Source organism: Vicia villosa, linkage group LG3, assembly GCF_029867415.1.
Source record: "Vicia villosa cultivar HV-30 ecotype Madison, WI linkage group LG3, Vvil1.0, whole genome shotgun sequence".
In the NCBI taxonomy this organism is placed as follows: domain Eukaryota; kingdom Viridiplantae; phylum Streptophyta; class Magnoliopsida; order Fabales; family Fabaceae; genus Vicia; species Vicia villosa.
Window position 1 is genome coordinate 30,364,381 of NC_081182.1, and position 16,253 is coordinate 30,380,633.

General features: G+C 35.1%; 1 protein-coding gene across 1 annotated transcript; it reads right to left on the reverse strand.

The window, feature by feature from the left end:
* Positions 1-7,469: 7,469 nt before the first annotated feature.
* On the reverse strand, positions 7,470-11,221 carry LOC131660846 (cysteine proteinase mucunain-like). Its single transcript, XM_058930195.1, has 5 exons — positions 10,627-11,221; positions 8,934-9,169; positions 8,709-8,849; positions 7,934-8,377; positions 7,470-7,849 (listed from the first exon to the last, which is right to left on the reverse strand). Exons 1-5 carry the CDS (start codon positions 11,108-11,110, stop codon positions 7,754-7,756), a joined length of 1,401 nt encoding a protein of 466 aa, XP_058786178.1. The 5' UTR covers positions 11,111-11,221; the 3' UTR covers positions 7,470-7,753.
* Between the last annotated feature and the right edge of the window lie 5,032 nt (positions 11,222-16,253).

Below are 16,253 nucleotides of genomic sequence, written 5' to 3' on the forward strand. Positions count from 1 at the left end.
GGAGTTTTGTGGACTATTTTGTATATTGGTCAGCAACATAAATAATGACAAAGACAAGGCATATGGCTTCTGTTGGCAGAAGAGATATTGGAGACTTAAAGCAAAGTGTTTAGGCTTGACTTTGTGTAATTTAAATTTCTTGAATGAATGAAAACTCCTTTGGTTTAATATAATTCTCTTTCTTTTTTTTTTAAGTATCCAAAATTGAAGCTTGAATTGTCTTGGACCAAATTGAAATAAATTCCAATTTTTCATCTTTTAAACTCATGAAAGTCTTGAAAACCAATTCTTGAACCAAAGTTTGTCCTATCATGAATTTAATTCCAACTTTGCTTCTTTCCAAAGACAAAATAGCCTTATAGCTTTGATGAAGAAGAAATCCTCAATGGCCATGAATCAAAACCTTACTTCCACGGGTCAATCCATAAATGCTAGTCATTTGAATCCATGCCTTAGTGAATGAATGTATGTTATGCTGATGAAATGAGAAGCCTAAGCTAGATAAAGATAAAATCAGGAGGGTAAATTTGGGGTGCAACAAAGACCTTTTTTTTTTAGGATCTCCAATGGAGGATAGTTTCTTTACTCATTAGAGTTGGCGAATTGAGTTTGTACTCGACAATAGAGACCGCCTCATACGGTTTTGTGGCTTCTAGCGCTCAATCTTGGATGTTACATGATCATATATTGATAGACAATGGGGTATATGGCATGGACTCGAATTTTGACCGAGCATTGGATGATGTTAGGGTTGTGATTCCATATTTTGACCTTCACATTTTTACTAGCAAGGACATTGTCCCTCCCGAAGCACAACATGTTTAGGCGAGTGCACATTTTAATAAACCTATTAGACATGGATGTAAAGTTTGACATGACCACAAGATAAAAAAGCAGTATTTGATTGTTTTAAGCCACACATGCTCAAAAATTTTCCTTTCTATTCCTATTGATGAATTAGGCCAAGATATGTCATCGATGGAGTACCGTACTATCCTAAGATACCACCTTATGATTCATTTATTTCTTATTGTCGAGGTTTGTCTTATTTGTTGTAAGGCGTGTTTGGATACATTTGAAGAACGTGCAATTCATTGTAGAGAACTTCCAGACTTCAAATACCAACATGACCTTGTTAGAGATGTCCTGTTTGATATATTTCGGCGGGTCAGAGTATCAGTAAAGAAAGAGACACCTGTAAATTTTTTACCGATCCACATGATGGAAGATTGACCCTTTGGCCAACAGATATTCTGGTGTATAAAGGGGTAGGAGGAAAACCTGCTTGTGTGGACTTGAGTGGAATTTCTCCACTAGTGAGGTTGAGGACTAGAGGTTTTACTGTGGGACAAACAACTCTCAAAGTTGCTTCAAGTAAAGTGATCAAATATGAGAAAACGTGTTCCAACAATCAACATGTTTTCATACCATTTGCTTTTGACACTTTTGGTTTCCTAGCACCAGAAGCAGTTGATCTTTTACAGAGTCCAAAGACTTATGATTAGCAATGGAGTATCTCCTAGGTTTATAAATATAATTTTTAAGAGGATGGGTTTTCCCATCCAAAAAAGAGTAGCGGTTACCTTTTATTTTTGTATAAGCTTTATTATATTGAAATGAAAGCAAATGATGAGATTCAAAAAAGAAAAAATAAATAAAATTTGTAATTTTCTCAAATATATATATATATATATATATATATATATATATATATATATATATATATATATATATATATATATATATATATATATATATATATATATATATATCAGGTTTGCTAAAGTAGACACACTTGATTTTATGTAGGTCTACTTTAGCATCAAGCACCTTAGGGTGCATTTAACTATTTTTTAGTTAAAGCTTGCTAAAACACACCTTCATAAAATTAAGTGGATGTGTTTTAGCGAACCCCTGTGAGGTTTGCTAAAATACACCCACTTATTTTTATGAATGTGTGTTTTAGCAACATGCACCTTAAGGTGCATTTAACTATTTTGTAGTTAATGCTTGCTAAAGTAGACCTTAATGAAATCAAGTGGGTCTACGTTAGCAAATCTATATATAAAATATATAATTTTAATTGATCGTTTAATATAATTATTTTTGGAAATATTTTTCTATATAAAAAATTAATTTTAACCGTTAGATTAATGATAACCTATGGTTAAGATTTGGAGTAAGTGTTCAACACTTACTCTTGGAGTAAATATATCCCTCCTCATGTATATTAATTTTTTTATTATTATATCTAAACATTGTTTTATGTTTTTTTAAAACTTTTATAGTGATGATTTGTTGTCAACCTAACAATTTAGTTATTTACTCAAACATTTTATAAAAAACTCTTGTTTTTTTATTAACACTCGTATCTTGTTTTTTTTAAATTGGTATATCTTGTACCGATACCAGCACCAGGTATTTTATCTGTACCTATGCATCATTGCAATCAATCAAAGAAACTCGTTTATTGCATTTTGCCTATTTTTGAAATTACTCAAAATTCATAGTGTGGTCACATGTTTTTTTAATCGAAATTGCTTAACATTAAACAATAGAGGAATGGGACAACATTACAACAGGGTTCCTAACAAGTAAACCCCCAATCCAAGTTCTAGAACAAAAGAGTGACCCAAACCAACAAGATTGTGGGTATCAAAGTTCAAAAATATACCAATAAGCATAACAGATCCTATCTTAAACTTACTAAAAAGCATCCTACAATCAGCTGCAATGGGCTCGATAACAGCAAAATCCGCAATGGAATTAACACAATCCACCACAGTTTAGGCATCCGACTGCAGGAGAATACACTCAAAATCCAGAGAAAGAGCCAAGTTTAGACTCCCCCGCATGGCCAAGACTTCAGGTAAATCAGATGGAACAGTAATAAACTCTCTACTGCTTGTAGCAAAATGGATTTTGAGGTCCTGGTCCTTAAAAACACATCCAAAAGCCACCAAATTATCAGGAAAAATGCTTGCATCAATCTCAACCACGACAATGTTAACACGAAAATTATGTTGCACTGTCAGCTTCTTTTTTGCCCCAACCTCCGGGTTCCCTCTATTAAACTCTAAAAGGCATACAAGAGCGTCCATAGCAACTTTTACCAGGGAGGAAGACTTTTGATCATATAATAAAGCATTGTGGGCCTGCCAAATTTTCTGCAGAATGGTGTATAACATTAGTGTACTGAACAAGTCCCCGCACTTCAAAACCGAGGATAACCAATCACAAATGTCAATATCACCAGGGACCTGGTAGCTTAATGAAGAAGAAGAAGAAGAGGAAAAGAAAAGAAAACTTGTTTCGCGAACGGGCACTCCATGAACACATGTTGGATAGACTCAGAAGCATCGTTGTAAAAAGAGCAAGAGACATCAAGAGAAATACCTTTTTTGACGAGATTTGTTTTAATAGGGAGAATATCCTTCGCCAGTCTCTAGATAAAATTACGGACCGTCGAGTGAACAGGCGCCTTCCAAATCCCTTTCCATAGGCTATTGTGAAGAATGCTAGAGGATCCCGGTTTCGAAGCCCTAATGTTATTAGAACAGCAGTGGTAAGCAGACTTCACCATAAACTCACCAGCTTTATTGTTACGCCAAATCAGTTTGTCCTGAGTATCCATTTGGGAAAGAGGAATACTGATAATCTGAAAAGGCTACAGTTGGGTCAAAACTATTGAGAATAAGCTCCTTCTTCCAACATCCAAGATCAATGTTAATAAACTCTTTAAATTTAGTATTTTCATACATCCCTCTAGCAGCTCCAACACCTTAAAACAAAAGAATTAGGAAGCCAATTATGACGCAAAACCCTCACACTTTCCCCATCACCAATCCTCGACTGAGTCCTTCTTTGAACCAGATCTCTAGCACTGAGGATGCTTCTCCAAGCATAACTGGGGCTGAAACCAACCAGATTATCCGCAAGGGAGCATTTTAGGAAATATCTACTCTTAACACTCTTCCCACCAAAGTCTTTTCCCCCTTCAGCAACCTCCAATAATGCTTGCACAAGAGACTAACACTGAACTCACTAATGCCTCGGAAGCCTAAACCTCCTTCCTCTTTAGCATGGGATAGCTTCCCCTAACTAAGCCAGTGAACCTTTCTTTTTCCTTTTTTCGTGCTCCGCGAAAAGCTATCCAACAAGGGTTCAAGTTCGTGACACACACTTTCAGGGAGCTTGTAATAGATCATGATATAAGACGGGATAACCTAAGTAATTACCTTGATTAAAACTTATTTCCAAGACCTTGAAAGAAACCTCTCCTTTCACCCCTTCATTTTTTCCAAACCCTCTCGATAAGAAGAGAATAAACCTCCCTCTTAGATCTCCCTAAAACCACAGGAAGCCCTAGATACTTGGCATGGGTCCCAACCGAATTCATATTCAACCTTGCCCAAATTGCCTCCTTGTCCTCCTCCTTAACGTTATGGTTGAAAGAAACCTTAGACTTGTCCAAATTCACCACCTTCCCCGAAGCCGCTTCATACTCTGCAAGAATGGTCATTACTCTCTCAGCTTCACCAGAATTCGCCCTCGCGAACAGCAAGCAATCGTCTGCAAAAAACATAAGGGAGATAACCAGAGTCGTTCTTTCCACTTTGATCCCATGAATCTTCCCGCATTGAACATCACACTTCAGAAGCCCTAAGAGAACATTGGTGCATAAGATAAACAAATGTAACTCAATTATATTTTAACAGTTTTGGTCATATAGTATTTCAAGAATATAGCTTTCTTGATCACAATATGTCAGTCATGAATGATGGTATTAAACTTTTAGCCATTTGTTATTATAGCATTTTAGGAGACCATTTGGATAACCCAACGTAAAAAATGAAGTATGATAATTAACATTATGTGGGAGGACTATTGTGAAAGAATATCAAGGGTAAGGCCGCAAAATTTGATCTTTAAAAGGGCATCGATTGGTTTTATTAATACCAAAGCTTGCAGGAAGTGAGAATCTTATGAACTATTAATAAGAACACATGTGTATATTTGTTCTTAACACTAATGTACACCCTTTTAGACGGTTGGATATGTTGCTGAATATAACAGTTACGAAAGCTACGAAAGCGAGGATTTAAGTAGTTGTGGTTAGAAAACCATTCACGTCTCTGGGAGTAAATATGAGTATTTTAATTGATGTTCGTTTGTTATATTTTCATCACATCATCATCAATCATATACGTTACTAATTCTTCAACATCTTTTGTCACTATTGAGCAAAGGTAGGACAAAGTGCAAGATTATAAATATTGAAATCATAACAATTTGTTACTCCATATTTTGCATGTATATTATTGAGAGTAACTAAATTCATATCTGGATGAATTGACTCTGCAGGCCAACCAAGCAAGCGGACCCGACGATTTATTAAACAAAAAGGTTAGAAGATAAACAAATCATCAACAAGATCAAGTCTAGAGATAGGCTATTATTGTTTCAAGTTTATGTTTTGAAATCTACAACATCATCTCGTATGGGGCTCAGACATAAATACATAGAGAAATATAACATATATAAGCCACGAGTGGCTTAAGTCATGCCTATTGACATCACAAGTTTGAATCAATAAATTATGACTCTACAATCACATTAGAACGGGAACTTAACCCAGTTTTCACAAAACGAAAATAAATCGAGATTCCACTGGAGCTCTCCAACTTCTCCAAAGTCTGAAATTCGTCAAGTTCTACAATAACAGGAGTTGAAGATATGCAAAGAATATCTCTGATTAAAACATGACTCTCAGCCGAGTCAAACGACTCACCAATTATGTTAAACAAATATCTTTGACACCAATCAAGATCAAGAAGACCTCCATCCGAGACCAGGTTATCAAAACCTATAGCCAAACTTTTAAAGTTAAGGCAAATACTCTTAACCGATCGGGAGAAACATGTTTATGACAATCTTAAACCTAAAGTGATCGGATTAAGCGTCCAAATGTATGTACAAATCGACCATATATTAATCTGTTAATATACACTCGGGGCTATCAATAAATAACCAGAAGTAGGCAAAAAATTATAGCCTAGATCTACTCAGGAGTTTCTAAAACTTAGGAGCATAAAAAACATTCCATGATCTACTGTGACCATAAATATGCAAGGTTGGACGATGAGTTAACATAAAAGTATTAACAAATGAGTCAGGACCCTGTTGGATTGTTGCGAGATCGGTCACCCAAATCGGCTCAGGAATTCTAAAAGACCAAACTCTTCATCCTTACAAGACTCTGGATCGGGGAACTTGTACATATCAGAAATATTTAGGCCAATTAGGGAGGTCGGTGGAAGGATACATGGTCAGTTAAGGAGGATTGGCGTGTATTGAGCAGGGGTTGGTTCTAAAGACTCTCAGCCCGAAGGACTATCTTCTTTACCCAGGTAACTTATCTCTACCCTCCGAGACCTCTAACTCGGTGGGATCTCCCTCGCCTATCTCGGCAGGCGAGAGCCCAAGTCGGTCACAATGGTTACGTATACACGAAAGGCTGCAACCGTTATACTGTTACATACCATAATTCTATAGGTCGGATGCTCAAGTCGGATGTGTTGGGCAATGTTAAGAAGTAGTAGCAGTCGAGCTACTGCTACAGCAGCTGGAGATCGGAAGCCAAGATGATAGCTCAGAACTATCATGACCGACTTGGGAACATAAGGATCAATGGTCAGACGTTACAAGCCATTGATGGAGTCGGTTACACATGATTAATGAAGACGTTACAAGTACATATGGATGGTTATAAACATTACAAAGCTAATTAATGATCATTAGACCAGGAATTTCACTATAAATAGGACTCCCATCTGAGGAATAAGCAATACATTTTTCTTGGGTGCATGCATTCCATAATCGTGCCACCCAAATCTCTCAATCTACTCGATATCTTCCTTCGAGGCCTACGTCAGAGAGGAAGGTACCTTAAACAGTTGTGACCTCACCGGATTCGTTTCCGGAAGATATTTAAAAAATGTTATGCTGGAGCAGTTTCCTTGTCCAAAAAAAGAACAGTGGTAAACAGTGTTCTCACACATTAGATAGAAGTTAACACTAGTAATTTTAGAAAATCACAGTGTAAAGGGTTCTAAATTTGAGATGGCGGTGATTCACCGAATTTCCAAACACAATTTATCTTTAATCATTTTTTTTTATTTTTACTTGTGAAGTTTTTGTTTTGTAGCTCACTATAAACTCATATTCATATTTAATCCTCTTTAAAAGAGATGTAAATTGGTAAATGTTGAGATCTCTTGTGATCAATCATCTATTATTTTTCTATATTAGTATGTTTTTAGTTTTGCAAGACTGATAGTGACATGGAGTCCACGAGGATGAAAGATATCAATACCATATATGAGCGAACTTCATAATTTATCACATATGTGATATTGTGATATGTGTATGGATAATCATAACATGAGTCTCAACTATCAAGACTGCTCTTACTGAAAATCAATTGGACATTTATAAACTAGCAGGTGAATAAATATATCACCTTATTCCGGAATCTACAAGTTTGAAACAATAACCAAACACATGTTCATAGGTTGAAGTTTTAGAATACAAATACATCACCAAAGTAAAACAAACGCATCTACATAAGCCTGCATGAAAATCTGTCTGCATCCCAAATTCCCAATGACAAAGATTTATTGTTCTATATATATGCTTTTACCAGTAAGATAATGAAAGAAAGACCATGAGTGCCAGGTTGGTCATAATCTGCTTAAGCAACATTTATCTCATTCTGATTTCCAAACGTCCAATGCGGTTTAGCAAGAGTTCTCTTCATTGCCTTCACTCCAAATGGATTATCATTACTCTGCAATACAAACCAATTCAATTAGTGCATAATTAGTGATAATGCAAAGCTACATCGTCAAATTTATATGTATATATCATTTACCCTAAGACAGGTTCCTTGTTGAATGTTGCAAACGGGATAGTCATGAGGACAACAACTTGATTTATCTTTACAACAGACTGCAGCTTCAAGAGGACAACATCCCCATGAGAAGCATAGTTTTCCAAATCCAAATGAACAACAGCAAGTAGTGCCCGAAGCACAACTGTAGGATCTACTGCAAACAGATGGTGGTGAAGGAGGAGATGGTCCGGGATTTGGAGGATTTTGGCCTTTCTTTATAGGATAGGAAGACTGCATTGTGATTCCACATTTTCCTGACACGCTATTTGCTAGATTACGCTCCAATTTTACATAACCTGCTTCTCCCCATCTATTACCCCATGAATTCCTCACTATCCAATAATCAACTCCATTTTCTGTTCCATACCCAACAGCATTAACACCATGGTCTAATGATGTACCGCATCTTCCTGTAAATATACCCTGCAAAAATCAATACAAGTAGTCAGGACCGTTTTTGATGGCGTGCAAGATGGACTACCGCGCAAGATTCAAAATTTGTAATGAGTATATCTTGGCTAAATAGAGCCTCATAAAATGTTTGTGACGATTAAAAAGAGGTTATATAGGATCTCTATTTATTTTGTCTTGGTTAAACATGCGACTAATCTACTCAGGGCGTCTAAAACATTGAGACAGCTTTGCAAGTAGTATGTACCAAGCCGAAAAACAAAGAAGTATTTCACATAGATAGGTAAAAAAAGCCTACCAATTGAAATTTCAAATGACTCGTAAAATTGATGAAGATACTTACCGATACATATAACTGGAATTCCCTACCAGCTGCTTCAATGGCAACGCTGATTGGTTGATTCGCAACGGCTTTTTTCAAGGCTAACTCGTCATAAGCAGGAACTTGTTCGTAGTCATCAATTGTAACAACTCTAGTATTTTTCTGGACACAAAACAAAAGAGAAACCGTAAGTAATTATTGGAGTGATAATTATTACAATCATCATACAAATCAAGACTAACTTACCTTGTTTTGATCACATTTACCGTCAACGGCGCGATAAGGATAATCCTTATCGGTGTCAATACCACCGTTGTTTATGATGAACTCAAAGGCATATTCCATGAGGCCGCCATTGCATCCTGCATTAACTGTTCTGTCACAATCAATCAGTTCTTGTTCTGATAGAGAAACAAGCTCGCCTGTTACTATCTTGTTAATCCCTTCCACTGCAGCTATTGCTGAAAAAGCCCAGCAGCTACCTTCAATGAAACAAAACAAAAGAAAATTACGCGATTTGACAAATACAAGTAATTCATTAACAACCGGATCAACTTTCGTCGGCAAATTAAAACACCTTTAAAATGCAATGCAATCCAAGAGCTCTAAAGATAAATAAATAAAACAACTTAAGAAACACTTTATGTTTAGTGTATACTTTTACAACTATGTAAAAAACACAAGATAACTTCTAAAAGAAAGCACACGATAACATAAGGGATACTGATAAAGGCATAAAGCTATAGTTTTCATCCTAGAATTAGAGGTAAAATGCATCAATAATTTCATATATTCCATAAATTTATCATATACATATAACAACTAACATCACCAAAATAACTAGAAAATGAATACCCTCTTCTTTTTTTTATTTTCTATTCAAATTTCTAATTAAATTGGAAGAGACTCCTAAGATCTCATTATAGTCATTTTCAATTGTTATTATTAAGAAATGTGATTGAGTATAACTCAATCCTACAAAACATCTCATTAAAGTCATTTTTTAATTGTTATTATAAAGAAGGGGACAACTTCTCTATCCATCATAAAAAGATAGATAGTGTACATTCCACTAATCAGATGACACCATTTAATTTTTATGTATTTTAATTATTTATTATATAGAACAATTGTTTGATGTTTTCAATATATTTTACACTAAAGGTAACATTACCCACCTTTTTGAAGTGGGTAAATAAGAATTCACCTATAAAAAAATGTGATTGAATCTAACTTAATTCTACAAAACCGATTAATAAGACGAGGATAGCACCCACTTATATGTTCAGGTCATATATTAAAAACGGATTTATAAGATGAAGATAACATCCACTTATATATGTTCGGATGAAATATTAAAAAAAAGTATTACCTAAAGTTTATATGTTTTATAATACAGTTTCCGTCCCTTTTTAAGCACCTTTACTTTTTTTTACATGTACTAAAACAAGTGATTAATAGATTTAACTTTTCATTATTTAAGATAAGTTAGTAGTAATAATAAGGGCTACGATTTTTTAAAAGTAATCAACACCCAGAAATAATAAGCTATACACAAATTTGTATTTAGAGAAAAAATTTAAAAAAAAACTTATGATAACATAAGAGTATATCAATAAATTGGAGTAACTCATAATTTTCATAAATCTAAATATACTATAATTTCTCATTTACCAAATGACTTGTGGCAATATGGAGGAGAAAGTAACACGTAATGAGTAATTGACACGAGAACTTTTGTGGATGTTAATTGGTAAGTGGGTCATCATGTAATAAATATGAACTTGATATTTTTGAACATCAATTAAATATTATTTTTAGACTCAAAATAAAATATATAAAAAATAAATAAAAATAAAAATATATTTAAAATAAAAGTACAAGACAACAAATAGTTCAAGACAGTAGTAGTAAAATTTTAGGAGCAGAAGTTACTTACCACAACCTCCCTGGTCTTTGACTGGGGCCACAGCACCTTGTTTCCTCCAATCAACAGATTCAGGCAAGTTATCACCAACACTTGCTGCATACCGGTTGCTCTTCGTCACAACCTTAGCCAACCGATTTGAGTCACTCCTGAACCCAAGATACATGGACCGGTACTCCTCGTTGCTAAGATCAGCGAACCGGTTCAACCCAACCTTATATGTCCGGTTCTCAGCATTGTGTTCGTCGATGAACTTAAGGTTGTCTTTGAAGATTTCGAATCTCTTTTCCTTTTCTCCCAGGTTGTTACTCAGCTTTCCATGCCTCACGCGCCACTCCTCGTACATACTCATCACCTCCTCTTCGGTTCTTGAGGAAGATTTGTCTGGGTGGGTTTCGTCATATGAAATGATAGACATGTCGGAGGCAAATGTTACGGTGAAGATCGTGAAGACGATCAAGATCACTGCAATAGGTGGTGATCTATAAGAACCCATTTTTGGAGAGATGTTGTTTTGTGTTCAAGAGAATAAAGATGGGGATTAGGTGGGAAATGAAGCACAGCAGAGAGATTTGGGGAAAGTAGAGTTTTATAAGGACACAAGTGCATAGGGATGATGACTTGGAGCTAATTAGTAAAAGAATTAAAAATCAAATTACTTTATTGATTTTGGTGTATAATAATAATATATGACGACGGATGGATGCACATGAATGGCGTGGCAATGGAAATAAAGAAACTATTGTATTTTATTTTATGTTTTTGTTGACTATTAATTATATTTATTTTTTATTCGGTTTTCTTATATATATATATATATATAAGAAAAGAATATATTTGTTAAAAAAAAGTAAATGAAGAAAGCATTTATCATAGCAAATATTTAAAAAACAAGAATTTACAAAAATAAATAAATAAATTTATGAAAAATTGTTATATATAGAAAACTTATTTTCAAAATCTTTAACATATTTTCTAAATATAAAAGAAAAAAGAAAAAAGAAAAGGCACATGTATGATGCGTTGTATACATTTTGATTTATTCTGATATCATTTGTGAAAGATGTGGGTGTTATTTTTTTTGGTACATACGTTGGATTTTAATTATTATCTATTTCTTAGATTTTTTTTAAAAGGTAAAATATAAATATAAATATAAAAATAAATAAATACATTATTAATATAAAAAAAAGGATAATTGTACAAATTTCTAAATTTTGCAAGACCCGCAAAGAAAAAAATAAAACAATTTGATAGCCCAAAAAGTAGATATTTTAGAAGCAAATAATTCATCTAATTTAGGCCTACTATATTGACTTCGATCAACCATCAAGAAAGAATCACACTTCTTCCAGAATCTTCTTAACACACGAGAATAATCATTGTGATTATCACATTTCAACTACAAGTGCATTCAACGACTTTTCGTAATTCACTCCTAAAAAATAATGGCTTTGTCATTTTCATAATTGAGGTAACACATTTCAAATTCAATTTCATTTCACTCTCCTCCATCACATACTAACTTGAACGTTGGAGTGTTAACCTTGCAGGTCCACCCACTCCACCGCATCAGAAGCTTTGATCCACCATCACCACTGAACCTTAACTCATTTCTGGTTCCTAAACGGAACAACGACTTCATTTGTTGGAATCGACTTCTGATTCCTACGATTTCCATGAATTTACGTTTGCTCTACGAATCCACAATTTGTAACCTCCTTAAGTCACGGAAGCAGAGCATTCGTAGTCAAACACGAAGATCTATCATGTGTTGATTCAGTCAGGCATCTTCCCAACTTTGATCTTTCAAATTTCTAGATCTCTTGTTCCTACGACTCTAGGTGATGTCTGGATCTAAAGATACTCGATCCGCCATTAAGCATGAAGCTGCCTCCGTTACTTGAGCAGCGATCTATCAACTACTTCTACCTCCTTTCCAAAGCATCATAAATCCTAGAACAACGATATTATTATATCCAGATCTAGTTTGTTAGAACAAGATTTGTTCTGATTAATATTCTTGTTTTGATGATAACAATATATATAAATTTTGTATAAGACTATGTGGTACTCTAATCCTTTGCATTTCCCATTTCAGGAAATATATATAGAGTATGCACAATTCAGCGCTAAGAAGCACTGACTCAGAAGGTTCAGGATTGCAACATCAGAACATGCTCTCGCAAGACATCAGAAGATGGTCAAGCAGAATCAGAACATGGTCTATGAAGCATCAGAAGAACATGAAGTCAGAAGCAGAAGCACTGGAGTTCTTATGGTATCACGCTCAAGCTCTTCAAAGTCAGAAGACAAGAAGATGCTCTGCACCAAGTTGTGACTCTGATTATTCAAATGTTATATTCACAAATCTGAGATCAGAATCTAGTACTAGATGACAGGCTATTAAGTCTAATCTCTGACTGACAAAAGGAACGTTAGAAGCTACAAAAGGCAAAGTCAGTAAAAGCAGGAAAAGCATGGCTCGAGGTAGTTGACAAAACAGTGAAAACATTAAATGCAAAATTGTACTATTCACGCAACGCATTAAATGCAACTCAACGGTCATCTTCTCAAACGTCTATAAATATGGAAGTTCTGATCAGAAGCAAAAAAAACCAACTCTTGCAAGAATACTGAAACGCTGTTGAAATCAAAACTCACGAACTTCGTCTTCAACCTCACAAACTATTGTAATATTTAGTGAGTGTTAAGCTTAGAACTTAGGAGAAATATCACAGTTGTGATTATAGCTTTTTTAAGAAGCAATTCAAACTCTTGTAACATTTATTTTACATTGATTGTAAAAGGTTCCTAGAGTGACCAGTGAAATCAGTAGACTCTAGAAGACTTAGAAGTTTCTAAGTGGTGATTTCCTGGAGTGATCAAGTTGTGATCAGTATACTCTAGAAGACTTAGAGGGTATCTAAGTGGAAAACCATTGTAATCAGATTGATTAGTGGATTAAATCCCCAGTTGAGGTAAATCACTCTAAGGGGGTGGACTGGAGTAGTTTCGTTAACAACGAACCAGGATAAAAATAATTGTGTTCATTGTTTTTATCTTAATAGTTTTTAAAGTCACACTTTTTCAAATCCCCCCTTTCTAAGTGTTTTTCTATCCTTCATAGTTCAGGCTCCACAGGCAGCCATATTTGTTCAAGTTACTCCGATCGAAACTCTTCTTCCACCTCTAGTCATGTAACTAAAAGCCTTGCCTGACCTCCACGTGGTACAAGCAAACCTTAGAGTGTAGGGTTCTAGCAAACTGTTGAACTGTATGTTCAACATCGTTCAACAACAAAATTCACACGCATTCGAAGAAAAACTTCAACGAATTAAAGAAAGCCTTCATTTTACTCCCTCGCGCAGAAACACTATTCAAGAGGTTGGCTCAAGAAGAACTCATATTGTCGTCTTGGAGCCAGCTAGAGCGAAGAAAGACGAGGTTTATCAAGTAAAAGATCAACATATGAGAAGGAAGCATCAGAATACTCTCTAGATCCCTAAGGGGGGACCGAGACACTCACGCTCCTTCCCCGACTCAAGCGGAGAATCGACCGTGGAAGGTGCAGTCGAAGCATTCACTGTCGATAAGGATCTTGGAAAGCATGATCGCAAAGTCCAAGGAGAAGCCTCCTAAGCTGGGTGAATATGAAGAGAATGGAGATCCTGACAAGCATGTGAAGCTCGTAAATGAGCGACTGAAATATTTCAATTTCGATGATGTATCCAAGTGAAAGTTATTTAAATTAACTCTGATCGGGCCGGCCAGGCTTTGGTTCAACGTCTTTCCAAATGAAAGCATTGATTCCTGGGCAGATTTCTGTGACATATTTTCTACACACTTCACAACCTGGAAGAGACCACCAGTGCGTGAAGCCACCGTGAACGAGATCATTCAGGAAAAGAAGGAAAGCTTGTAGTCTTACATAGACCAAATCATGTAGGTTGTTGTAGAAGTCGAAGAGGTCGGGAAGGGTCTCCAGTGTTGAATCTTTGAGAATGGCCTTCTGAGGGACCACCTTTCAAATTGATGATAGGGAGGAAGAAGGTGAATACCATCGAGGAAATTCTAACTATTGTTGAGTCTTACATTCTCCTATAGGAAAGATTAGTACGCGTAATCCTTCATCAGTCAAAGTGCACTCCACTCGCCCAATTAGGAATTAGTCCCATTAGCGTCGAGATGAATCTGACTGGGGTGCGCAAGAGAAGTATGATAAGTACATCCCCTGAAATTCTCCTGGGAGAGAATATATCCGGATTGTGCAAACACATAATTTAGGAAAGGAGGAGTCTGACCCCTTACCCCGTTAGAGAGATATCTCAAGCGGATAAGTCAAAATACTTTGCTTAGATAAGAGTCACGAACATAACACATATGAGTGAGTTCTTTCAAAGGAAGCCATTGGAGTTGTTTGATGGGAGTTTGATGAAGTTGATAATTCTTTAGTTTTTGAGTTTGTGCCTTCATCTTTAAGCAATTGAATTAGTTCGTTCAATTTCTCTATGATTTTCTCCTTTTTTTTATTTTTCATGAAATTTATGAATACTCCATTTGATATAAGGATTTGATTATATTTCCAATTCTTAATTCTTAGATATTTGTCAGTAATAAATGTTCCAATATAATTTCTAACTTCTCTAATTTTGGAAGAATATTTATGAGATAATTTTTCATATTTCATGCCTCGTGTGTTTATTTTCTCTTGTTCGATAGAGAAACTCCATATATTATTTCAAGAGTATTTCATATTTTCTTGGTGGTTTTGCAATTTTGAACATAAGTAAGTTTACCATCATCTATGGACATCATTAGAAAATTCTTGGTTTTGAAATCTATTTCAAATTTTCTCTTTTCTTCTACGGTCCAAAGGAAATCAAGTTTATTTACTATTTTTCCATTTACTTGGTAGGTATGGATAAAAAAACCATTAATTAAATTTCCCACAATTATAAATTTGGATAAATATTTTTAATCTAGCTTTCCATAATTCAAACGTATCACCATTAAATGGTGGAGGTGTGTTTAGGAAAGAAATCTTGTTAGAAAAGGTGTTTTAAGTCATCTTCCTTCTAAAACGACTAGTCTTTAAAAAATAGTTAGGCTCTAATGCCACTTGTTGAACATGTGACTTCATACACAAGAGGGGGGGGGGGGGGGGGGGGGGGTGAATTGTGGGTTTCAAAAAAATGATAGTTTGAAAAAAAATTATAATTATTTTCAAAGTTTAAAAGCATTTTTAAAAATATTTTAGAAATTGACAACGGAAAATTAAGAATGCATAAAAATAAAATGTTGAAAGTAAAGAGTTAAGCGATAGAGAAGTAATTATAGATGTTCAGCAAAAAAGAAAAGACCTGACCCTCTCCCTAAGATTTTTTTATTGAGAGTATCTAGTAAATTTTAAGAGCTTGTAGTAGGTTGAACTCTCAAACCCCCTTATACAAATAAAAGTGAAATTTCAAGCTAATTATCGATCAAATAGTAAACACTAGAAATAAACAGTTAGTCTTCTTTCTAAATAGCAACTTGAAGCGATTAGTCCCTAAGCTAAACCGAGATTTTACACTGACTTATCACAAACCAAGGCGAGCTTTTAAATCGGGATTAGGGATGGCAATGGGTAACCCTTT